This window comes from Pomacea canaliculata, linkage group LG6 (genome assembly GCF_003073045.1).
Source record: "Pomacea canaliculata isolate SZHN2017 linkage group LG6, ASM307304v1, whole genome shotgun sequence".
Lineage (NCBI taxonomy): Eukaryota > Metazoa > Mollusca > Gastropoda > Architaenioglossa > Ampullariidae > Pomacea > Pomacea canaliculata.
The window spans coordinates 28,288,194-28,314,208 of NC_037595.1; the positions used below are offsets into that span (position 1 = coordinate 28,288,194).

The 26,015-nt window shown below is 44.8% G+C and overlaps 1 protein-coding gene across 1 annotated transcript in view; it reads left to right on the top strand.

The window, feature by feature from the left end:
* Window positions 1-18,898, top strand: part of LOC112566999 (protein kinase C-binding protein NELL1-like) — a 30,124-nt gene extending 11,226 nt beyond the window's left edge. Inside the window, 6 exon segments of the mRNA XM_025243432.1 lie at window positions 1,004-1,097; window positions 5,599-5,678; window positions 11,518-11,563; window positions 11,566-11,628; window positions 12,106-12,225; window positions 16,541-18,898. Of these exon segments, the coding sequence (XP_025099217.1) occupies window positions 1,004-1,097; window positions 5,599-5,678; window positions 11,518-11,563; window positions 11,566-11,628; window positions 12,106-12,225; window positions 16,541-16,797 (660 nt within the window). The 3' untranslated portion in view covers window positions 16,798-18,898.
* The last annotated feature ends 7,117 nt before the right edge of the window (window positions 18,899-26,015 follow it).

Here is a 26,015-nt window from a genome sequence, read left to right on the forward strand (position 1 = left end):
CTTGTTCGCAGATCCATTTTTTTTTTTAATTTTAGTTTGTCCGCTATACAGTGATGTAACACCCGCCAGCGAACCGTTTGCTGATTATTATCTCAAAGAATATTATGGATGACAACCAGACTCTTTGGTGTCCCTCAATTCTACGCTTATTGTGCTGGCATTGTGTACTTGGTTGTGGGGCTTTGTTTGTGTTTGTTGTTGTTTTGCCTAAGATTTAAAAAGTGTGCTGTGTCAGACACCCAGTAGGAGATTATTGCCCAGTCTACATCATCAAACAGTAACAATTTCCTCAAAACAGTTTACCCCGCCAGAAAATTATATCACAGTTATATTTTCTGTTTTCTTGTTGAAGAAGGGCAATGCTGAACACTTGTCAGTCAGAGAGAATGATTTATTTATCCTGTTATGAAATGACCTGGGTGGACAAACTGTCTCCTCCACCCGCTCTAAATTAAACAAGAGCAACAAAAGTAAAACAGAACTCAAACAAAAATTAAATAATCTGTTTCTCATCTGTTTAAGATGCATCTGCTTGGAAACTGCATTGAGCCACATTATGCATGAAGCACGAGTAAAAAAATAATACAGACAATGTATCAGTTGTTTGATCATGTTATGCACCTTATTTTGCATGAAAATTGCAAATATTTGCCTAGTAATCTGTTTTTGTCTCGTCCTCTCCACTCGTCCTCTCCACCCTTCATTTCTACAGACATGTGATGTGAACATGTTGTGCACGTTGTTTGAGCTACATTAAGTTTCTTGCCTTTTCAACATCTACTTTTTGTTAGTAAAAAAAATTAATAAATTGTTAAAATTGGTAAGATTAATTGCAGTTATTCTATAGCTATTAATTTCCTAATTTCTTCTTAGGAAGTGTTTCTCTGTTCATCGATGTTATTGAACATGAAATGCCTCGGGAGATTGGGATGCTGTTTGAATGGGTGTTGGTAGAAGTCAATCAGAATGTCTGATTGCTAAGTTGGTTTATTTTGTATTTCAGAATGGTACGATTGAGTGTCGAAATGTGGAGTGCCCTCCTGCCGAGTGCAAGAACCCTGTGTACCGTGACGGGGAGTGCTGTCCCCTCTGTTTGAGTGAGTATTCTCGGCATGGACACAAATCTCTCTTTCTTTCCTTTTTTCTGTGTGTGTGTGAGAGAATTTGATCTGAAACTTTATTGGCCATAATTCCATTTCAAGGGAGAGAGAAAAAAACGATACAACAGAATTATTTATTCATTACATATGGACAGACACATAGTCAATTATTAATTTAAATATTGAACTTAGAACGCCTTGTTGATGTCATTTCCATGGTCTTGCTAACATTAGCTAATAACAAGGATAAAGACAATGTTGGGCATTTTCAAAGGAATATACTTCGTTCTCAAGTTATTGTACCTTAGAAAAACATAAAATCCTATTCTGTAACACCTGGACGAAGGGGACATAACAGAACATGAGATAGAAAGGGAGAGAAACTCGTAACTTGAGGCAGGAGCTCTTCATCTTTTGAAGGGAAAAAAATAGAGCGAACTGCGACTTGTCCTTGCTGCACTGGATTCAAAAGTAAGTGCGCACATCGGCACGTGCAGACCCGTGTACCTCCATTATCACGTGACTTGGCTGAACCACTAGCAGACACTGAGGGAGGTGTGTCATTGCCATACCCGCATTACAGAGCAGGGTAGCAGGGTGGGTGCTCCCTCCTGTCTGCTGTCTAACCGTGAAGTGAGTTACAACAGGTTAAAAGCTCATCATTTCTGCTCCTCACTTCCCGCGAGACTTTGTGTGATTTCTGTCATTCACGGTCATTACCTCCCTGTGCAATCACGTGAACTTGAAAGTCTGCCCAACGAGCTGCACAGGAAGTCAATAAAATTGAAAGAAATACAAGAAATTATATATTTTTTAAAATGCCACATGATTTTTTTTGAGCGATCACGTGATCACTGTTGGTGCATGACCTATGACCCCAATTGAAATACTATCGCAGATATCTTAATTCTAAAAAAAAATGTTTCGAAATTGTTGGAATATAAGATGTCCTAAATTTTAGTGAATAACTCAGATCCGTCAGAAAGAAACAAACTTTTGTACAAGCAGTTCTCAACGGTCTCCTTGGCTGGTTGTTATGGCAACGCCTCGTTAGCATGAGTTCGACATCGGAAACGAAAAAACCTTGCGTGCGATTTGCTGTAGAAAAATAAATAAACATTCCAAACAAAGTTCCTTGAAAAACAAACAGCACGAGTGCCGTCTTCATCCGTCAGAAACTTTGCGATGAAGTTCGTGTTTGATTCCAGCGCCAAGCACGCGAAACATTTGCGCGTGCCAAGGTGAAAAGTGAAAGAGAAAAAGAAGGAAAGTGAAAACAGGAAACAAGTAAAGTCACAGCTGATTGAACTTAAATATCCCAGGAGGCCATGGGACTGGATGGAGAGGGAATCAGTGATGCATGCTATGTGTCCTGCCGACACTCACAGGGTGGGATCCACATTTGCAAATCCCAATTAAACCATTCTCTGTTTCTTCACACTCTCAAGGGACCCACCCCTCCTACCTTCTACACTTCGACACGTAAATATAAATACTTATATACAATTACCTGTGGTCTTATACATGCACGATATACATCAATATATCTATACTCCACCTGAAGACATACTCAAGCAGGCAAAGATATTCATCAATTCCACACACGTGTATATAAACATACAAACTCACCTGTCCTCATACACAAAATTTTATGTACATACATATAAACGTACACACGTGCGTAAGGGCCCAGACTGCGCATGCTCAGTGAAGTACCTACGACAAGACCAGACATCAACAAGGTGACGAATGTCAAGAGTTCATAGTTCATCCCGCTCTTCTCACTCTCGCAGACTTTGCCCTCCGTCTTCGCTCCGCAACGCTCCTTCCTTCCTGCCAACGGCTTGTGCAACAGTTTGATGTAAGCAGCGAACACGGGGTACGGGTATCGCCGCTTTCAAGCCGCTTGGTGTAAGGGAAGGAGGGTTAGGGGAGGAAACATTTGTTGAATTCCTCGCTTCTTACTCACAAGAGGCTGCTTTGGTGCCGGAGCTTGAAGACAAACTCAGCCTTGAAGGCGGTCTACCTGTTGGAAGTACGGAGCGATTTCACTACCCTCCTTTCACAGGCAACTGGTCCTCTTGATGGGGCTCTCTCTTTTTTTTTAATGGTTAGATTTGTCTAAGCCAGAGGACAAACAGCTTGCGGGTTGAATATTAAAAGAATGCGTTAAAGAGGTGCTTTTGCAGATAGGATGAAAGTACGGATTTAGGATGAAAAAAAAAGAGGTTAACGAAAATGGCTAAGGTAGCACACAGAATGATGATCTCCTGACCTGCGCTGGCACCTCTCTTTCGTCACACCACTCGCCCAACTCCCATAATGCTTCGCGGCCGGAAACCTTCACACCGATGAGAGCGTCATCAGCTCTCACTTCCGTAGATCCCGACCACCCGACCTTGCCCGTGTCCTCCCACCCACCCACCACCTCTCAAACCCCTGTCACCTCCCCCGTTACGTGCACGTGGCGAGGGACGGAAGGTCAGCCTGTACTTGACCCTACCTCGCGTGCGTCACGTGCCGCTTTGTGCCCCGACAGTGGTTGTGGGACGAGAGTAAAAGATTTTATGTATGGCACTGGCTTAGATGATGCAGTTTTAATACGCAGACTTGCATAATTTATTCCCGTTCTTTGAATCCCGAAGTGGTGACACGCACTTCCCCTTTGACCTTACGTCACGTAGGATCCTTCAACAAAAGGGACGAGAGGTTAATAAACCGGATGGACTTTAGTTTGAAACATATTCACTCGAAGTTTGTCCGTGATACTGAAGGTATTTTTACCTTCCCATGGAGACAAAGTTTTTCAGAGGTGTTTGTATATATACGAAGTGTGACTCGTCACGTGTTGACGTCCCAGGGTGACGTGCGCGTGCTGATGTTGCCGACCTGTACTCCTGTGACGTACCATCAGCCAGACTGACTGTTGACCTACCTGCAGGAGTATTCTGTTCGCAGACGGATCCTTCTCGCATCAGCACATCCAGACGCAAACATCAGAAATTGTTTACGCTCGTTGCCCTTTGTGCACGGAACTCGGGTGCGATGCCCCTTGTTCTCAGCAGCCTCCCACCCCACTACCTTCCCTCCGTGAAGCTCCACACACACTCATCCACCCCACAAATAGTTTGTTATAAACCTGTGTGTGTGTGTGTGCAATGGTGTGTGTAAGACATGATACGAGTTCCTCCGACCACCACATAATGAAAACGCTGCAGTCTGCTCCCAGTCCGTTTCTTGTTCTTTCACGAGGTGTTGAGTTTGGGCTGATGCGTCGTCATGGAGAAAACAGTTGCTGCAGTTGGCTTATTTAGCCGGGTGTGTGGGCGCTGCAATAACAACTGCCAGTCGCTACCCGGCCTCGCACGCGCGCCATCCCAAACAGACAGAAGCCTTCAAATAAGTGTTTATCGAGCGAAACATCTGTTGATACTAAGCGCTTTGAATGCAACATAACGCTGAAAGATCAACACGAGAGAAGATTGAACAAATAAAAAAAACAAACATTCAAAAATCGGAGGATGGAGGCGGGGGAAAAGCCGGCTCCCCTGCTGCTTGCATAATGCCAGGGCCGACATTACGGGGGGACTGGTGACAGTCGCATGCAGATGGACTTGACACCTCGTTCTTTCCTTTCTCCCTTCAGGGACAATAACACATCCCTCCCCTAGCAATTTCTACTTCCTTCTTTCACTCCCTGTGGCTTTCCGGATACAGCTCCATCCTTTTTTGTTTTTACTTGGACATTTTGGAACCTGCTTCGATTGTGTGGGTTTGAATTTGAATTTGAGGGTTTGGATGCGGATGGCGAGTATGGTGTTCCGATGTTACCATAACCAGAGGTCGCTTCCGAGGAAAGTAAACCAAAAGCAAAAGAAAAATAAAAACTGTTCTAGTCATCACTTCCGCATGGTGACCCCAAGACCAAGTGTCGGACACGCCCTGCTGGATGCCCTCGCCAATTATTTGGAGCAGGAACGTTTGGTGATCAAGAAGTTGAAAAATTTTCTTCTTTTTTTTTTTTTTTTTACCATTTTGCAAACAGCGGGGAGAACGTGGGCCGGCGATTCCATTTCGTTTTATGCCCCCACGCAGACACGCTCTAGAAGCTGGGCCTTTGATCCCCCAAAAATGCAAATGAGCGAGTGCCCTGGAGGTTAACGTGTGTGTTGCTGTCAGTCCCCGCACGTGCAGCTGACAGTTACAGGGTTCAGGACATCACGCGCACCCTCACCCTTCTCAACGGGGGCAACCACATGGAAGTGGGAGGCAGAAGATGGGAGGGTGCGGGTGCAGATCGACTTTTAACATTTTGCTTTGAGGAAAGGCGCGTTAACCCTCTTTGTGTATAAATGAGAGAATTACATTGTTTATTTTGCTGCAAAGTGTGTCTACGTTGTTTGTTGTTGTTGTTGTTTGTGTGTCTGTGTTGTTTGTTGTTGTTTGTGTGTCTGTGTGTCGGACAAAAGTATTTTTACTTTGTGTTTCTGTGTTGCAGCGAACTGTTTCTACAGTGGGAAATACTATGACCACGGGGAGGTGCTGAGTCCTCGGGTCTGTGTTACCTGTACCTGTGATGTAAGTATGTCTTCTTCTTGCCTTAGAGAGCTGAATACCGCAATGCCCTGCCCTGTCCTGTCTTGTCCTGTCCTGTCCTGCCCTGTCCTGTCCTGCTTGTAGTTGTCACATACTGCTGCCTGCTGTTCTACAATAATAAACATTTTATACCTTTACTGTACACGACAACGAACACAGTGATGTCTGTCACTAAGTGAGATCTCATGAAGATAACATCTCAGTGTCAAAGGTCGTCACGCCTGGTTTGTTGCTGAAAAGAAGATGAGAGACTTTGCCCTGTAGGTACCGCTAATGCGGTGCAATATGTACACTAATAATAATAATACTCGTTGTCATGCCAACATCGTACACTTCCTGTCAGAGCATAGTACCGACCGAGGTCAGAGACATGTCAACATCCGCATCTCCATGTCATCGCGCCAATCTTTGTCTGGACGTCAGGTAGGAACATCGCCATCTGAAGACCAGGTCAACAACATCCTCGTGGCATGATAAACAGTCTTTTGAGGGCCAAAACCTTGCTGGACCTTACAACCAGCCAGTGGATTTCAGTCTGACAAAACACGACTTAGTCTCGATAATTCGCAACAGCTGACATTGTTAAAGTCTTTGATGGATCCTGACGAATACTGACTCGGTGTCAGAAGAAGATGGCCGGCTTGTGAGTTTGTCAAAGGTTTCACTCAGCGATACACAACTCTGTCTACAAAATCAGACCGGAAAATGTTCGACTTTCGGTGCACGAGAGGTTTGTGGAACTATTTTGGGGAGGACGCGACATTTCTGCCGTGCACGCACGAGGCTGGCGGACATCCGTCAAAGCCGCTCCACGCGCTGACGCACGTAGCCGCCAGGTACCCGACAGGCAGGTAAGATTACCTTCCGTCTGCCGCTAGCCTACCGTGCAGCAACTCCTTCTCCGCTGAAGCACGCGCGTGCATTACGCACCAGGTCGGAATTCAAGCGCGGCGAAACCTACCTTCGCGTGTCTTGTGCACAGACCTCGGCCACTTCCCCATTCCCCACCCCCATTCCCCTCAACCACAGGAGCTAGCCAAGCATGGTAAAGCCTCCTCTTCGCAGGTTCCCCTTACTCGGGGAGGGGGAGGTGTGGGGAGGGTGCGGGAGGGCAAGAACCCAAAAGGGAGAATGATGCTCGTGCTGGGTGGATTGTTAATGACTTCACTTTGTAACTGGACACGACTGGGGTGGAGGAGCTCGTGACATGGTGAAGGAGTTCGTGGGGATCTTAGACTCAAGAATGGACCTCAGACCTCGGTGGTACGTGCGTATAGACTGGAAACTTGTAGCCGCAGACACCCGGGATCGACACCTCAACTCCGTTATCATAATCCACTGACCGGAGTTACAGGTACCTCGGGTGGTATTGATGGTATCAAAGGCAGTGTCGGGCAAACAAAAACAGAAAAAAGAATTTTCCATTTAATTGTTTTTCATTTTATCATAAAATTATGAAATATTATTGACTTAGCTGTCATCTAGTATTTTCGAGTATAGAGGGATACCCGCTCACAATGTAAGGTAAGCTGTCAGATAGGATGAGGGGTGGGTCCTAAAAAGACATCCACACCCACGCTTGTAGTCATGGAAACAAGACGTGGTCTACCCTAACCCTTAACTAACATCACCAGTATGTTTCAACATTAGTGATTTCAGCTTGTTTCAATCACAACAGCTTGTTTCAGGTGAGTAAGGTGATAATTTTTCTAGGTGATGGAAACACCTGCGGCCTGCCAACATAAGCTGTCATTGGTTTTAGAAGGGAAGAGATTTTTTTTTTCTTTTTTTACTTACATGGCACGAGTGGCTTGGGGCCTGCCAAGGTATGCCGCTCATTAAGTGCTGAGACTGCGGCGATAATTGTAAATAAGCTATAGACGACTGCCTCTCAGGAGATGATCTGTTGTGGTTGTCATCGAGCCACACCGTCAAGGGAGGCAGCGGGCTGTGTTCAAGACCAGTTAAGCCCTCGGAGCCTGTTCCACAAGTTTCCAACTGTGTGTAAGCGGACCTGCGTGGCGGAGAGACAAAGGAGTGGGATGATACAGGGTTACCTTGCAGCACCCCTCACATACCTCCACCCCACGCCCACCCTCCATCCATTGTGATGTTCGCCGATAATCCACCCGGTACCCGCTGTCACAGAACTGGCCTGTCTGGAATTTGAGTGTGGCACTCCGCTTGCACCCCGGGGAGTCTGCCGTACAAGATTTGCCTCCAGGGGCAAGGACAGAGCACTCCTGGGTTGTAGGAGGCGGCAGAGATTGTCTGCCCTTGGCACCTTGCGTTCTGAAATTTCACGCTTTGTGTTTGAACCTCTACGCTCACCTGTGTATCAGTAAACTCACCTGGGGAACTAGAGCCGTCCAAGAAAGGAACGCCCTTTGGTACCCCTAGACGCCTGGCTCACCCTGCCGTGAACAGGGTGTGTGTGGGAATTTAAAAATACAATTAGTAAATAATAAGAAGTTGGCTGTCGTTTGGGGATGCAGCCCGTCCTGTATCACAACGAGCCATTGCTTGCAGAAAGGTTGGCGAAACAGGTTGAGAACATGGAATGTAGGTTGAGATGATGGGTGACAGGTTGAGAGTCAGTCATCTGTCCCGTGACCACCACTAATTCCTGTTTGGGGCAATAGTAAGCAGGTCGTGTACAGGACTCAGTCGACGTTCGTATTCCAGTTTTTTCCTCTGGTCCCCGTGTTGACCACCTTCCATGGTACCTTGCAGGTCAGTCTTCCACAAGGGGTCATACCGGGTCACATGACCAACCTACACTAGCTGACGTCACTTAACTGTTACAAATAAAAGTTCCTGGTGTGTTGTGATGGTGGCAGCCGTGCTTCGTACAAAGTCGTTGGTTCTGTACGAGATCCAGATCCGGGTGAGAACATGGAAATGGAGTTGAGAGATAAAGGTTAAGAACATGAGATGGATGGCCCTGACCTTTAGACTGTGTGGGTGAGGTGGGGCGTCCTCCTGTCGGTGTGGGGGCCATCAGTTGTGGGGTGCCATCAGTTGTGGGGTGCCACACAGTTGTGGGGTACACTGGCTTGTATGCAGCTTTGCACTTCCACGTGCTGGAAGGTCGTCTACTATAAACAGGAGCGCGCGCTCGCACTCACGTGCACCCGCACGATCGCGAGCGTACAGACGCCAACAGAAAAAAAAACAAACAAACAAAAACATCTTCATGATTAGTTGCCTTCCTCTGGTTTTCCCTTTTTTTAATCCGTCTTCTTCATCCTCTTTCTTTCCAATGTAGTTGTGCGTTTTGCGTGTTTGTGTGAGTGTCGATGTGTTTGTGTGTGTATCTCGGGTGGATGTAGATGTGTGTTTGTGTGTGTTCATATTTGTTGAGGTGTCCTCCCACAATAAAAACCTTCAAATAATAATACCTGTATTTTTTTTCCTGTACATCAGTACCGCTGTCTGTGTTTATGTCTCCTACTGGACAAAACAACAGTACTTCCACTCCTTCCTTCCCGTCTGTCTCCCCGTCACCATGTTAACGGGGTCGGCATTTTCACTTTCGAAGAACTCTCGGTGTTTACGGGGAGATGTCGGGTGAAGAAGACCTAACCAAACACTTTAAGGAGGTACTTCCTCCGCCGAGACCAAACACCTTCAGCCGGCACTCTGCAGTGTTATTAGTGGGCGACTCGTAATGCAGTACACAGATAACCTCAAACGGGGGAGACCTGGTCTGCTTACCATCCCACTGCTTTGAGATTGCCGTGTTTGAAAAGTACTGAAAGTCCTCCCTTTTATTTCTCCTTCTTCTTCTTTGCTGCAGATTGCCTTCACATTTCTTGAGATATCGTTTGTGGTGTGTCAATGTTTGTTTGTCTGTGTGGAGAGGGTGGTGAGTATTTTAATCTTGAACCTGCTGGCAAACAAGTTGGAACCTTCCTCAGAATCTCGACTAAAGTTCAAATATTTCTTACATTCATCCTCCCGTCTTCCACATACCACAGAATAACATTTCTCCAGGTAAATAAGTTTCATTGTTGTCCAAATATTGTTGATATTGCCGGAAGACATGAAGTACAGCGCTGCTGTCCATGCAAGTGAATGGAATGCGTCCCCGCTGGCGCCTGTGTCTTGATGGAGGAATCAGATGTAAACGTTGACAACAACAGGTAACGGACAGCACAGGTGAGCCTTCAAGGGCCCCCAGTCTACTCTTTGAAGTCTCCGCACAGTCTGGCATCTCGGTATCGGCACTGTCAGTCGTGTTGGAGAAGCTAGTAGATGATAGCAGCCTCCCCTCAGCTCTCCTCAAGGCTCGATCCTGCAAGTATCCCAGAGTTCACCGCGTGTCTTCCTCATGGTCTCACCTTTTTAAGACTGCATCAGCATGCTGACACAATCCTGTCATCAAGACCTGTAGTTTTCGCGAAAATGCTTTCAGAACTATCACGTGCGGAGTCAAACGAAACAAAAAAGAGAAGACAGGTAATTTTCGTATCAAGGCCGAGGCTGTGCTTTCGTCTTCCACCGGTTCGCCTCCCACTCGATCCGAGGTTGAGCGGTGCTCATTGTCCTCCTTTCTCTCCCACCCTGCCCGCCTCCCGGCATGGAGTCTGTTTGTTGAACTCAGATGATGCGCAATAAGTTTTCTTTAGCAAGACATGTCTACTGCAAGGCGATTTTTTATCTCCCTTTTTTTAATACCAGTTTTATTTTCCTGCTTCATATAGTTTTTATGTTATTATGGTAATGCTCTTTTACTGTCTTCTTTGTTGTGGTTTGGCGAATTTGATTTGGTTGGTTAGGATTTACTGTGTTTATTATATTGCGTTGTGTTTTGTTTGTGTTTTGCCATGCTTTGGCGCGTTTGATTTTATTATGTTTTATCGTGTTTTGTTTGTATTTCGCTGTTTTGCTGTGATCTTATTTTTTTTTTATTCTTTGCCATTTTTGTTTTTTGTTTTGCATTTTTGCTTCATGTTTTATAATGTTTTGTTTTTTAAGCATTGGTTATTATGTTATGTATTGTTGTCTATTACCATGTTAGGTTTTGTCTCGTTATTTATGTTTTGCCGTGGTTTGTTTTGTTTTGTTTTTTTTTTTTTTTTTTTTTTTTTTGTTTTTGTTTTTTTGTTTTTTTTTGTCGTTTAGTTGTGTTTTGTCGTGTATCACTTTAATTGTTGCTCACGAATGCAGACATTTTGACAAAAGAAGTGGAAATTCCTGTGTCAGACATTGAAAGCAAGCTGTAGGAGTGAGCAGATACTAAGTAGCCATATGCCTTTGGTACATGGGGAGGGGCATCTCTCCTCCAAGGTTTTCACATGGCACTCTTACTGACATGACCTGCTCAATACCGGATGTTTGTAGTAAATCGTCGTAGTGTCCCTTTACTAATGTATAAACATCGTTGACTCATCTTGACCTGTTTGAGGCCTCATTTGGTCTTCACTGGGTCTTTATCAAAGAAGTGTTTCAACTGCCTGTGTTATTCTGCGTTGAATGCAGACATCTTGGTTCCACTGCTGACAACAGAGGCGAGATATGTGTGATTCATCGTGTGACTCATCCGTAAACTCGCGACACTCGACCTCACCTCCAATTAAATCTGTTTTTAAAAAACTCAGAAACATTCTCAGGAAACAACTGGAATAAACACGTGGTTACTCAAAACTGCGACTTGAAGGCAGGAATTTTCTGCTGAAGCTTACATCAGTTGGTGGGCGGGGTGGTGGGGAGGAGGAGATGTTTCCTTCATGTCGTGTCTAAGTTTGGAATGTCAAGAACTTTGTTGAACTTTTAACGAGCGATGAGCATCGTCTAACTATCACGTGACCTGTTGCAGAATGGCGGAATGGTTTGTCATCAGAAAGATCCCAAAAATACCTGTCCGCCCTCAACTGTCCGCCCAGCGAGCGCCTCCAGATCCAAGGACAGTGCTGCCCGGTCTGTAACGGTGAGTGACCTTTGACCTTCTGTAACACGTGAAGATGCTGGATCTTTTGTTGTTCCTTCCTGTAGGTCAGGAGTTGTGTACAGACTCTCTGTCACCCAGTCTCTACCTGAAACACACACAACGAGAGCGAGAGAAAACTTTATATACATTCTTTTTGTTTTTGTTTGTTTAACCCTCTTAACCCTCCATATAGATATTACAAAGACAATAACTGATGATTGTGAAGTGGGTGATGCTTGTTTTTATTATTGCTGGTCTCTGGAAAACGTTAATCAATACATTTTTGGAAAGAAGAAAACCTTGAACTTTGCAATAAAAGTAATGAAAATTGCATTCTCATGATGGCGCTCTAAGGGTTAAAGACACGCGCGTCTTTGTGACTGAAAATAAACATGTACATCTTGTTGTTTGTCAACAAGAGACCATATTTATGACACATTGTGGCTAGACCTTCAGTCTGAACATCCATTGTTGCAGGCACTGACTTCTGCTCGCAAGGCCACGACTGTCACCGCAATGCCACGTGTGTCAACCTGGCCACCCAGTACGCATGTCAGTGCAACCCGGGTTTCCATGGAGACGGAAAATCGTGCGAAGGTGAGTCCCAGGTTAATGGATATATAATCTGTTGTTACCTACCAACTTGCACCTCTCTTTGTGGGGAACAGTAATTATTTTTAATTTTTAAGAAATGTCTTTGAAGAATTCATTATTTGTTTGTGCGTTGTTTTTTTGTGTTTTTGAGAAAGGGGTGGATTTCCGGTTACATATTTCCGCTTGTTGATTAAAAGCAAACACCTATGGTGCTGAAATTATTTTTTCAATGGGGAAAGTTTGACATTTTTATTTCTGTTAGATGAAAACTGCAACCAGCATAGGCAACGCTCAGCTCTTGTACCCGGGTTTATCAACCATACCACACTTCGGGTACCTGGTCAGGCGCAGAGAAAAAATGATTCCCCTTGATGTAGCTACTAGGTTGAGTCTTTGCTCGGCACCAGTCCGACCTGAGAAACTGTGATGCATGAATTCCCACAGAGACAGGAGCGTTATCAGGTCACGTGACTCAGCAAGTCCCAAAGATGGCGGAAGGCAACAGGCGAGACTATTATCCTCCGTGCCACCAGCGGATTTTCCTCCGCCTTGATCGAAGCTGAGATACCTTGTCGAACAAGCATCGCTTTCTGTCGAACTAGAAAAAAAGAGAGATGCGTGTCTATGGCGCGATTCAATCATCACTAACTAGACTCGACATCGCACAGCGGATCGTCTTACCTGCACCGAGGAGCTTGACCCTCCCGGGACTTCCGTGTAGAGCGGAAGTGACGTCTACTAGTCTTTCATCGTCCACGGTGTGTTGGTTCTGGCAGCTTCCAGAAACTGTCAAGTCTCATGCTTCGTAAACGGATTTTGTGTAGCGAGAGTTGAGGTTAATTTTTTTTAGACTTTCACGCCTTTTGTGTTGGAGAGTTCCTAGAAGCCAACTGCTTGAAGTTCACTGTCTCTCTTGTAAATCTTTCCATCTGTGATTTTACCTTCACGAGGAAATACCGACGCAGCTTCGAAAACTCTCCCCTCGACCGTGCGTCACCGAGAAGGGTAAGACGGCGGAAGTGACGTCACGCTGCTGATCTTTCTCTATCGGTCGTGTAGATACACGGCTCTCGCTGCTTCCTAGCTTCGTGTGGCTCGGTCCACCTGTACGCCGCTGGTTGTCTCGCGATTTTATCACCTGCCCCAGCCAGGCGTTCCTCGCCCGTCCAAAAGGCCAGGGCAGGGCAGGGCTTCGAACAGGTGAGGAGAAGGGGAGACTACTGGGTAGAGAGAGAGATGGGGGGAAGGGGAGGATGTTTATTACAGTCGCTTCTAGTGACTCCAATGTTTGGATGTTCTCTGGCATTTGCAGGCGTCTCGTGCACCAGGTACAGCTACCTGCGTCTCTCTCTCTTTTCTCATGTCTCCCTGGCAGTCTGTCCGAAGTGCCGTCGGTTGTTTCCCCTTTGCTCGATGTATGTCCCGGATGCGAAGGAGGAGGAGGGGGGGAGGCAAAGGGGGTGGGGTCTAGGGGTGGTGTCTGTTCCTCACCCTGGAAAGTCTGAGCGGTGGTGAAGCCAGTTCATTCACCTTCAGCCTCATTCTGGTTCCAGCACGCGCTTCCACCCCACCCCACCCCACCCCAACTCCCCACCCGCCAGCAAGTCCTTAATGTCCATGCCAGCGTCTGCCGCAGAACATCTTTTGTGGCCTGCAGCACTTTGTGGCTGCCGACAGTGACCCTTCCTCTCCTCACTCGCGAATTTATTTATTTCTATTTTTTTGTTCGCTGTTCATAGCTTATTTTCGTGTTCCTAGATTGTTCCTGATATATTTTTTTAAACATCTTCCTGGAGTTTTTTCCCCTCAGCCATGTTTTGTTCTCCCTTCATCTTCCCCAGTCCCTAAAATATGGTCACGTGATACCCACTGATTTGCATATCTCAAAGACAGAGCATCTCATTGCTAAATCAGGTTAAGTGATTTAAGATTTTACATAATTTGAAAACATTTTATAGTATTTTTTCGTAAAAGTAAATGCTAACAATACATGTACAAGCTAAGTCACCTCCCATCTTTCCGCCACTCGCTTACCCAGCAATCCTCTGTACCGGAAGTGCTGGGCACTGCGCCATCAGGGAGAAGTTCATCCGACGATCCTCCACTTGTGTGAAGATCTGAAGGTCGCAAACAATGGGTTTCCTTTCGCAGACAAAAATATGTTTACTTTCTCGTGCATGTCATCGAGCTGCCCAACCCACACACCCAAACAGACCCCACCCGAGAGATAGCCCGGGTCTGACGTCTTTCCGGTGCTGCGTGGGCCTCACAAAAGAAATCAGCGACTGCGCATAGGTTTGCTGTTCCGGAAGTCAGGCCTCGGCAGAACATCGAGACGATCGCAGATGCAGGACAGTGATTGCGGAGCCTGGAGTACAGAGTGCAAGGCGATGAGAGCAGGCGGTGCTCAGCCAGATGGGGAGGCTGGGGAGGATGGGGAGGTTGGGGAGATGGGGGAGCCACTGCCTCATAAAGAAGTCGAGCAGAGGTAACTGCTTGGTGTCGAGACTCGCGCGGAAAGTGTCCTGAACTTTTTCATCGCCAAACCTTTCCGCTGTTCAGGAGAAGGCGGGCATGTGGAACCAGCCTTCCTTCTTAACTCCCTTTAAGTGTCCTCGTAATTTCCGGTGCGGGGTCGGGGGTCAAACTTGTTGCAAGGTTGTAGGGCAGGCTGAGTGGGTATTTTTGTGGCCGGATAGGTGAAAGCGAGATGGTGGGCTTCAAGAAGCTGTTCGGGAACCGGAGACTCTCTGCACTCATTGTTAATCAGTGAATTGTTCTACCATTCCTCCTATAAAACTATCGGGTGATTGGTGTTCATCCGAGTGTTACTGATGTCTTAACGATTCCAGAAGTCTTCTACTTCCTAACCGAAAGTCTTATATTGAGTTCATCCCTAGAGTATTTTTAAGCGGTGGAAAAAATCGAAGACCAGTCCATCACTCATCAGTCGGTCCTTTACTGATGCCACTAATTACATCACTCGGTGTCCCACTAATCAAATCATCAATTTTTGAGGTAGGATTTAAAACAACCACTCAGTGCCCAGCTGCTCGAGGTACCCACCCGCTAAAGTAACATGCGTGTATGTCAGCACCCGGATCACCTCACCCTTCATCATGTCACTCATGCTCGTGTCTTATCTCGGCTTGAGACCAAGATGGACGTCCTGTCGGGTCGGTGGTCTTCAAACACCATTCTTTCCCTTTGAGATTTTCTGAAAGGCATTGTTAGTTTTCACGGAACAGGGGTTTAAGATATTCAGTCGTCTGAAAGATGTGCTTCGGCTAACAAATCGAACTAAAAAGACTTTGCGGAGGGGAGTAGGGGTTGAAGGACCATTATGTAAGTAAATGTAACAAAAGCCAGACCCACCTCTACTCTCACAATCACTAAAGTGCTTTGGGACATTGGGATCGGCGTGCGGATGTCACAATGAATTACAAAATCCACGGGTGGTGGTGGGTTTGGGTGGATTCTTTTCTCCATCCGCCTTGTTTCTGACCACACCTCTCCCTGCACCCTGTCTGAGTAAGTTTTGTCTGTGTAGTGTAGGGGCTAACAGAATTGAATGGATGGCCTTTAACCGATTTCTATTTTTAAGAGTTAGTGAGACACACTAGCTAATTGCATCAGGAAGGACGAGTTAGTAAGTATAAAATAATATATATGTAATATATTTAGCAGTCAGAACGCTTATGAAATATCAAAGGTAAAGCAATCATTTAGAAAGCTTATAAATGTCAGTAGTGGAGGGCGACTCTGCACCCGGCCCCTGTACAACCCTTCAGACCCTCCTCCCATTTCTCACCTACAGTTTGTGGATCGTCTCCTGACCTCGCGAAGGCCATCAGCAAATGTTTGGATTGTTTGAATTTTTTGTCATTTGTCGAGATGGAAAGTCGGCTTTCTGGACAACATCTCGGTAACCTTGAGCTCACTACCTGCCATTGCCAACTGCGTTCCAGGAATCTTTTGTTTTTACCTTGGCTGGCGATGTTGTCTGCTGTGATTGTCAGGGTCTCTGGTTTTTCTTGGGCATCGGTGTGTGAGAGAAAGAGAGAGAGCTTGGATGTGTGTCAACAACAAGAGAGAGAATAAGAACAACCGATAGAAGGGATCGTGAGGGAAGATGGGTTGGTAGCTTACACAGTAACAGTCACGATATATAAACAGATAATTACAGACCAAATAGAAGCTTGCAGGGATAGTATATTGGTTAGACATTCTTATTCTTGTGAAGAAATTCTTGACGAGTTGTTCACCTCCGACTTTTAGGTTTTGTGTTTGTTTATTTATTTGTTGTTCTTTTTTTCAGATATCGACGAGTGCACTACAGAGGGGGGACGGTACGGGCACCACTGCCACAAGAACACGGTGTGTGTCAACACCATCGGCTCCTACCAGTGCAAGTGCCACGACGGCCACAACCGTCTCGACGCGTACACCTGTGCAGGTACGCGTCTCCTCTCTGCGGGGCCCGTCCCGTGGGCTTTTTCCATTCTCTTCCCATCGCTACTTTTTGGCTTTGTCCTTGCTCAGTGCCTTATCTCCGCTTCTTCACCTGTCAGCTAAGACCACAGAGGACGAGACATATTTTTTACTTGAAAGCTTAAATGTGGAGAGAAAGACACCCCCCTACCACACACACACACTCACACACAAAATTTTTTTTTTTTTACTGAACAACATGACAATTGTGTGAGGAGTGGAGGGGGTGGGTTGGTCGCAGTGATTTTTCAGTGGGTGCGGTGACAGTGCGCTTTAATAATCGCATTTTAAAGCGAAACATTTTTTTTTTCAATATAATAAGAATGGAGAGAGATGTGAGAGTGACCGTAAGAAAGAATTTCAAAGAGGTGAGAAGTGTAGGTACGATGTTTTCGTGGTGCTGAGCTCAAAAGCTGTCCACCTCTCCTTCCCTCGAGAACGTGCCGTTGATTCTCAGAACTGAAACGTGGGCCACTCTACACGTGCGCCTTGTCTCACACCCATGTCCGTATGTTTGAGAGAAAGATGGAGAGAAAGAGAGAAGCGGGGAGAAATATTTTGTAAAGGAGTTGAAAATATTTCACAAGAAAGGATGGACGTGTTGTGGCTATAGTTCCATCACTCCCCTCCTTCCCGCAGGTTTATTTATTTATTTGTAAAAGCGTTTGACTTTTACAAGGCTGAGATGCTGGAGCCATGTTTACTGGCGATAATAGGCAAGAGGAAAAGTTTGATAGAGGGTGTGTGTTGCACAACGGGGTACATGAGGGTGGCTAGAAAATGTCTGGCACTCCGGTGAGAAAGAGTTGTCTCTCACTGTGTGAAGACTTAGGAGCATCCAGCCTCCCTGACGGTCCACGTGGTTCGAACAGCCAGTCTCATGGCTGTGTATATAGTATGATCTATTTTGTTTTCAATAATAACTTCTCTTGTCTGCCAGCAAGACCCACAAATATACTTTCTGTGTCAGCTTCGTGACAAACTATTTCTGTGCCATCTGCTGCTCAAATATTTAAATAATGTCCTCATACCCTGCGGCGCCAGAACTGCTCTGTCTCGCGCCGACTTCGCGAGAGAATTTCAGGTGAGGTGGTCAAGGGAGGGGTGGGTGAGGTGAGCTTAGGTAGGATAGATACCCAAGCAGGATGAGGATGCGATAGGACCAGTTGAGAAACAAGAGCTGACAGATCCCCTAACGCAAGGGTCAGTTTACCTGACGTCACCGACGAACTGTGACCCCTGACCCCTGTGACCGACGCTGATTATTTTGCCTTTTTGTACTGAGGACATTTTAAGACCCTCGGTACCTCTTTTTTTTATTTTTTGCAATGCATCATATTAAGCACCACTCTCTCAGGGGATGATGTTGACAGTATTTGTTGCTTTCATTGATGATTTTTGATTTTGTTGCCCCTCGCCCCTTCCCCATTTTTTTACGAAAAGCAAGACATCCATCCCGATATTCTGCTTTTTCAAGTGAGGTATTCATCCACGTGTACATGAGGTTAACAGTTCGATGAACTCACGTGTGAAGGAAATGCAGAGTACATTAGGGAAAAGGTGTATTATATTTGCCGCCATTGCAAGAAAAAAAATCCAGTCTGTAAAACTTGTAAAGTGTAATTTCTGCTTTTTTTTTTAAATTGTGTTTGTATATTTGATCGATTATTAATTATTGCGGCCATTTCTACGCTTTTTGAACAAATGATTTTTTTGTGGAAATAAGATGGATCATTATAATGGACATGTCCAGCCTATGTTACCAAAACCATTTCATTGATGTTATGATCTTGTCATTATTATAGTTGATGAACACGTGTTATTGTTGCATTTCAGCTGAAGCAGCTGGGAAATAAGTGTACCAATGTATATAATCAGGTCAGGTCATGTGACAGACATTATTTGAGACAGGCTTGACTTTCTGTAAAAGTGGTTTCCTGCAAGTCTTGTTATTTGTCATTATGATTTTTTTTATTTATTTATTTAATTTTTTTTTTTTTTTGGTTGTTGTTTCGATCAGTCATAATGTTTCACGTTCGTCAGTCAGTTTTCATCGATGATCACAGTGATAAATATTACATTTTTAAGATGCAATGATATGTCTTTGTTCTCACACATTTTGTGCTACCTCTTAAGAAAATAAGGTTTAGTTGTACAGAGATTAAATAAATCCCATTTCCTAAAAGTAATCGTTGTGTTTTGGTGTTAGAGGGATGCAAGATCGTCAGTGTCCAGCACTTAATAATAATAATAATGATAATAATAATAATAACAATAATATAATAATATACCTTGACACAGTCATTGTAATGCTAACAGACTAAACTAAAATTCAAACTGCCACTTGTCTATGAAACCTCCGAGCCCTTGGTATTGGGGTGCATCATGTAAAGTCTTGCTGTCTCGTCTTCTGTAGACGACTGTAAAGCTGAGTCTCGGGACAGAGCTACCACCGTTAAGGTAAAGGTTAAGGTCGTCCCATGACCTTTTTTCAGGTGGTTGGGGGCAGCTTTGGGTGGTGCCATCTCTTCCTTCCTTCCTGACAGCTGGGTGGACTGAGTAGGGGGAGGAAAAATGGGATTGCTTTGCTGTCCCATGACGGGCATCGAACCTGCCGGCTCTTAGGTGCTGACTGCAGTGCTCTAACACTCATAATCCGCTGTCCTGTTAGCACAGGTTTAAACACAGTTAGGACAGGGCTAACACCTGCCCGCAAAAGACAATCAAATTAACCAATTAACCTAATTATTTTTGTTTGGTGGTTTTTTCTGAGTAATTTTGTTTTACGTTTGGATGTTTGTCTTCGTATTTTATTGCATTTGTTTTTTTTCCCGATTTTTATTCGGTTATGTTTTGTATTTCCTGTCTGTGCGCCTGTCACTGGTAAGAGGATTTTTTAAATAGTTTTCCTTCCTTTTTTTTTCTCCTCTCTCCCTCCTTTTCTCGATTGATTGCGCGTGGCGTGTCGGGGGGTGGTATGAGGGCCAAGGCGGGTGGCTGAGGGTAGAGTTTGATGTCTGAGACAGATACCGACAGGAGATGAGATACAAGATGTTGTAGAGAATGTGCGCCTGGTCTGCTGCTGTAACCCACAGGTGACTGGGCTCCACACCGGTGCTTGTCTCCATGTCACACCTCATCACCTTGGCAACCGCGGCCTGAACTCGCCTCACGCAGTCCACCCGTTACCCTGGCAACGAGGAATGGCGTCGAGGCGCGTTAGACCCTCGAGGGTGGATGGTTCAGGCTTGCCTGCTCTGTGGGCCTGAGGACGTGTGTGGAAGGAGTGGAAACTGTGGCCAGTGTATCCTCTCGTGGCTCTTTCCCCAAGCCTAGTCGGGGCTTCAAAAGGTAGATTGCAGGGTAGGGGGGTCAGCTTGCCAAAGCTAACAGCGCAGAAGGAAGGTAATGTTTTCCACCCTCGTCAGCTGCGCAGAGTAGGATCGACCATTCTCATCGCATTTATCTCTGTACCCGGGCTGCGAGAGATCTTCTGAAATACCGACAGCTGTGTCGACTTCTCTCTATCCTAGCTTGCTGCATTTTCTTGAGAAACCCTACAGGTCGCCTTTTTTGTTGTTGTTTGTTTTGAGCTCGGAAGGTAGGGGTGAAGGTGTAGTCATGAATCAGAAATAAGGTTACACTGAGGGTTAACCATGGAACTGGAGTTGTTGCAGTGTGGTGTAACTAGAAACCAAAAGATCTCCCTTATGTTATCTTATTTTTCTTTGTCGCTCGTATTGAAGCAAATCTTAAAAAGAAGAGCATTTGACCCAGAGATAGTTAAAAAAGTTAGTTCTAGGCAATGAGCCGGAGAAATCACGTGATCTGAGTACAGATGGGAGGTTTTTCTTCTTCAATGTCGGCGCTCGTGCTTTTTCTTGGTTGCACCCACAGTTATTTCTTCTTGGAGATCACTTGACGAATTCAATCAGTATACTTTCAAATCTCTGACAAAAAAAAAAGTTTATTGCTGTAGGTGAAATATTCACGGTATCAGCTTTTCAAATATTCACCTTTTCCTGGACTTTGCTGTCAATTCCAATTTTCCAATTTTGGAATCTGGACTCTGTGGTAGCTCATGACTACAGACGCTTTGTAAAAACTGCTTTTCTATTCACATCTCCAACTGTTATTCCTCCGAATTTTCGGTCCTCATTCCAAGAGTCGGTGCAGGGCCGTTGGACGCGCATGCGCACAGCCGCAGGAAGTTACAGTAATTGAAGACGATCAAGCGAAGCGGCGGGTGTAATTTCTAGCAGACGTCCTTGGCGGCTCGGCAAGGCCAATGAAAGTTCAAGATCTGGAATATATTGTTGCCTGCGATGGAGGCCGGTGCGGGAGCAAGAGTGTATATTTTGTTAGCATAGGACCTGCCAGAAATCACACCAACCGCAAACAAAACATAAAGTAACCTCCCAGTCTGCAATGTAGGAATGATCCTCAGACATTTTTTTTTTTCAAAATTTGCGTTAATAAAGAAAAAAAAGAAAACAGTCTTGGATAGAATCGGAACCGAGATGGGGTCGTTTTGTGGAAAATCTCAGTTCAAGTCCTTCCTTCTACGGCTTTTTTTTTTTTTGAATCTTTCTAACACTGCTTCTTCCTTAACAGTTTGGAATTTTAACAATTCTTGCTCGCACTTTCTAATTTTTTTTGCTTTTTGTCGGTTGCTGTAACAAATTATTCTTATCCTCTGCTGTAATGAAGGCTTGGATGTTAGGTTGCTGTATTTGTCCTTTAAACTGTCATGTTGTAACAGTTGTAAACTAATGCAACCAACAGGGTAAAACTACAGAGTGATGCACACAACAGGGTAGATTAGACTGACAAGAGGGTAGAACTACCCGCTGATTGAACTCCATCAATGACTGGATGTCCTGGAAACGAGCGATGTCGACGATACACCGAAGACTACATGGACGATGGGGACTAGTCATCTACTTCAGACATCCACACATTTGTGTCTTGTGTTGTGAACGAATGAGTTTCACTCACTATTTCTTTCTCTCTCTCTCTCTCTCTCTCTCTTTCTCTGGAGGAGTAACATTCTTCCATGCAACGGTGTTCCTGTATTTTTGAGCTTACAATGTAGACTATTTATTTGTGTGTATAGTTCAATGGAAAAAAATGTCCTGAAAATGATCCACCTTATCCACACCATTTTTATGCTAAATGAAAAACAATGAAACTTAAAATAATTGACGGCAATATAATACACCTGCATGGCTTTGTGTTCTTCTCCAGTTCAGAAATGGATATAGAGAGATATGTAATTCCGTCATCTACTTCCTATGATCATCTGATCGTGGAATGTCATCTCACAAAGCTGTGGACCAGACGGATCCAGGGACGGACTGAATTAATGAGTTTTAATGACCAGCCTGTAATTACTTTTGCTTTCTATTGTATTTTATAAAGTTTCCTTCCTGCTCTAAGATTTATTCTATTTCATTTATCCTATTTCTTTTAGGAGAAAATTTGAACTTACTTGTTTTTCCTCATGACTGCTGATCATGCTGGACGAAAGAAGGCATCAAAAAAAAAAAAAAAGAAATTAATTTGTGAGCATATATTTACTTGGCAGATGTACCTGTATGTTTTCTAGAAGGGATTAGGACATGCTGACAACGGTTTTAGTTGTATTGAAAATGTCAGTCTAATAATCAAAGAAGTAATCAGATCAACAAGATACTTAGTTTCATGGAAAAAATTAATATAATGTCAAAAAATGAATTTGAAACTTGAACATAATGATAATGAAAATTTAATAACACCACCTGCTTTCATATTATCTATCAACATTTACATTGTCTTACCTGTACATATAAATATAAATAACCAAACTGTTATTTTACTTGTACTACAGCTTAACTCTCTTGTTTCGCGAGTCAACAAACCAAGTGGACCTGCTTTTCCTGTTTCAAATCACTCGTCCATTTTATTTTCTCATTCCAACCACGTGTTTTGTTTAAAATCTTTCACTCCGTGTTTCTAAGACCATTTCCTCTTCTGTTTCGCATACATCCCCGTCTTCTAGCTCCCTCCATCTGTTCGGCATAATGGCGGAGAGAAACATGTAAGATTTTAAGCCCCAAACCCAGGTAGATAAATCACCAAAGATTCCAGTTCAGCTGCGACTGTTAACGCTTAAGTGGGTAGATAGGAAATAAAAGCAAACCTTGGCACACCCCTGTCCGGACAGGAAGTAGGAAACACTTTCACTAGCAAAGGGAAGTAACCCAGCTTTAAAGGGCCAGTACCTGTCTCGTGCCCACCCTTCCACCCGTTCTAGCAGGGCGAAGAGAAGTTGCTTGCTCGACGCATTTCGTGGCGGCCTCCACCTGAAGACGGGAGCAGACGAGAAGAGGAGGCCACCTACCTGTGAGCACAGGATGGTGGGTTACCTTGGAGAGTGCACGATGATTCACTGTGCTGCTCATCTCCCCCTCCTGCTCCCTCCTACCCACCCTTGGGGCGTCTGGAGTCTGCTCACCAAGCCCTCCTCCTCCTCTGCTGCTGCGGAAAGGCAAGATCAGATTTGATCGTCTGCTCATTCGTGTAAACTGGAAGCCACTTTTCGTCGGCAAGAAAGTAACAATCTTTCAGCCTTTCTCTCTCCATCCATCCTCATCCTCCCAGCTTCCACACACACAGTTTTCTTAGTCTCGTTTTAGTTTTGGGTTACTATTGCGCATGCGTGCGCACGGATGACAATTACACTACGCATGCGCGTACAGGTGGGCGGAAAATTCTTTTCTGTCCTGCTCCACATTTTTGGCTTTTTGTTTAGAGCCAGACTACCGCCAACAATGAAGTTCTCGGGGAGAGAATATTAATGATGACAGTCGTTGACGAGACTAGACACAATGTGTCGAGCTTTTCTCCATTGTCATGCGCACGAGGGCATCTGTGATGTAGTCTGTGATGATCCCCCAGCCTCCACCCGACACACACCAATCCCATTAGCAGCCATCAGCATTGTTATTCTAGGAAGAAGATAGCAAAGGAAAAATAAAAAGCTCGAGAAGTCCCTTTTCATCGGTGTGAGTCATCAGAAAGAAGTAGTGATGGCAATGATTATGTGGAAGTATAGTCTTATTGAGAAGAAAAATGTGTTGAAAGCAATTGCTTATGACACAGACCTCCTTATCACCCTCCAGACAGGAATAAGTAGCGAGCTTTGTCAGCCCTCCCCTGTATCTACCTGGTTCCCCTGGCCACCAATACAGTAAACAGGTACGACTCAAGCAATGATTAAATTACATTCCGGAAAATAAAAAAAAGTATAAAAATGAAAACGTTTGGTATAAACGTTTGCCTACAGCCAGATAAATAAATACATGTCTACTTTGCCCTCGCAATTAATAAATTATTGCCTTTATAGCCTCGGACTAAAGCTTGTTGCCATTTACATTAAAAGCTGATTGAGATCGGAGTTGTCCATTGAATTCATGGGGTTGGGGAACATTCTGAGGCCTGCGACCATGAATATCAGCCTACACTTGTAAGCAGGTGAGATACGAGGAAGGGTAGGTCGGGTAGGTCGGAGTGGGGTGAGGAAGCCATTCACACATTACTCACGTGCTTGAAATGCACGCTTGAAGTCGGGTACATTACCATTACCATGCACCAGCATCCATTGCGGGGTGGGTACATTACCGTACACTACTTCCATACGATGAAGTTCGATCGCCACTGAATGGTTGTACTTGATGACCTGCTGCCTACTTTTCACAATTTCTTACCCTCCCCACAGTATCTTATCAAAGGTGAGCAGTCATCACCTCTGGGTGATGGCATGCAGGCTAGAAGTGGGGCTACCATCGGGGAACAAAGCCAGCCAGGGGGGAAAAAGAAAGCACTATTTTTGTCTCCAACCAGAAATAAAAGGACATCTCAGGTTGACTTAGCCAGTTGCCCGAGGACAGGAAACATAAAAGCTATCGCCTTCTCTTACACAATTATCGCAGTTGTGATGGTACAGAGGTCGCCACGCGGGCAGTGAAGTGGACGCCTGTCGTTGATGGCTAATGTATAGCTAATATATAGCTAATATATAGCTAATATATAGCTAATACATAGCTAATACATAGCTAATATATAGCTACAGGGCGAGCTGCTCAACCTTCTGTGCAATCTCTTTACCTTTTGCATGTTTAAAACCTCACGGACGAGACCATCATCTACTACTCTTTCTCCTCCTTTTGGATTTTTTAAAAGCCTGATTAGGTGTATCTAAACTAGGTATTTAATTTTCTGCTGGACTGCTGGCACTGATACAAGTTTCGTTTTTGCGAGAGGTAATTGCCACTTCCGGTTTGTTTTCACCTTGTCGGCTTATATTCCCTGTTCTTTCTTTTGCATTCTAAGAGCATCCCGGTCAGACTTTTGGGTTTTCGGTGATTATGAAGCAGAATGTTTTGTAAAGACAATTTAAACAAATAATTTGTTCCTAAATATTCTGATTTATACATAGAATCGATAGATCGCATATTCAACAAGACTCACGCACGCACTAAAAATAGATATTCTCAAAGCTTTTGACCGATTTGAGACTGTGGACTAGAGCTTGAAGACAGAGCGAGCAGGGAGTCAGCCATCCATCTGTGGATGAGTATCCGCAATCCCAGAGTTCCTCTGTCTTGACGTCCTGCGGCGATGAACCGTCAGGAGCGGGTGCAGTGTATCAAGTGGAAGCACTGCACGCCGGGTAGTCGAGTCCCAACCTTCAGGCCGCCATCGTCTGCCCCATTCAGCCCTACCACCCACTCGGTGGTGTACGCATGCCGTCTGACAGAGAAAGACTACTTCCGGTTGGCTCCCGTCGGTGGGAGTCTTGCTTCCGGTATGTAATTGACCAACTGACTAATTATGTCGGCGCAGCTTCTAGCAGCCAGCTCGCCACATATTCGTTATCTTCAACTTGAAAAAAAGTCAAGCAGTGTGATTGTCGTGAGAGAAAAAAAACGGTTCATGAGAAAAATGTTTTTGCCTGCAAAGCAAATCCAGGTACCCGCTCTCACCCACCCGGCCCGCGTTAGTGACTGCTGAGTGTCAGTCTTTGGGGCAGAAAATCGAGATTGAAGGTTTGTCACAGGATTCGTACATCCTTCTGAAAAGAGGAACTACAGCTAACAAACATTCCAGGGAAAAAAAAAACATTATTGTAATACAATTATGAATATACTCGCTTATTTCCATTGCAGTAATACTCTTCCCTCCTTTCTCTTCCTTTCTCTCTCTCTTTTCTTTCCTTCCCTAGTCTTCTTTCACACCTATGGGAACAAAAGGACTGCCTT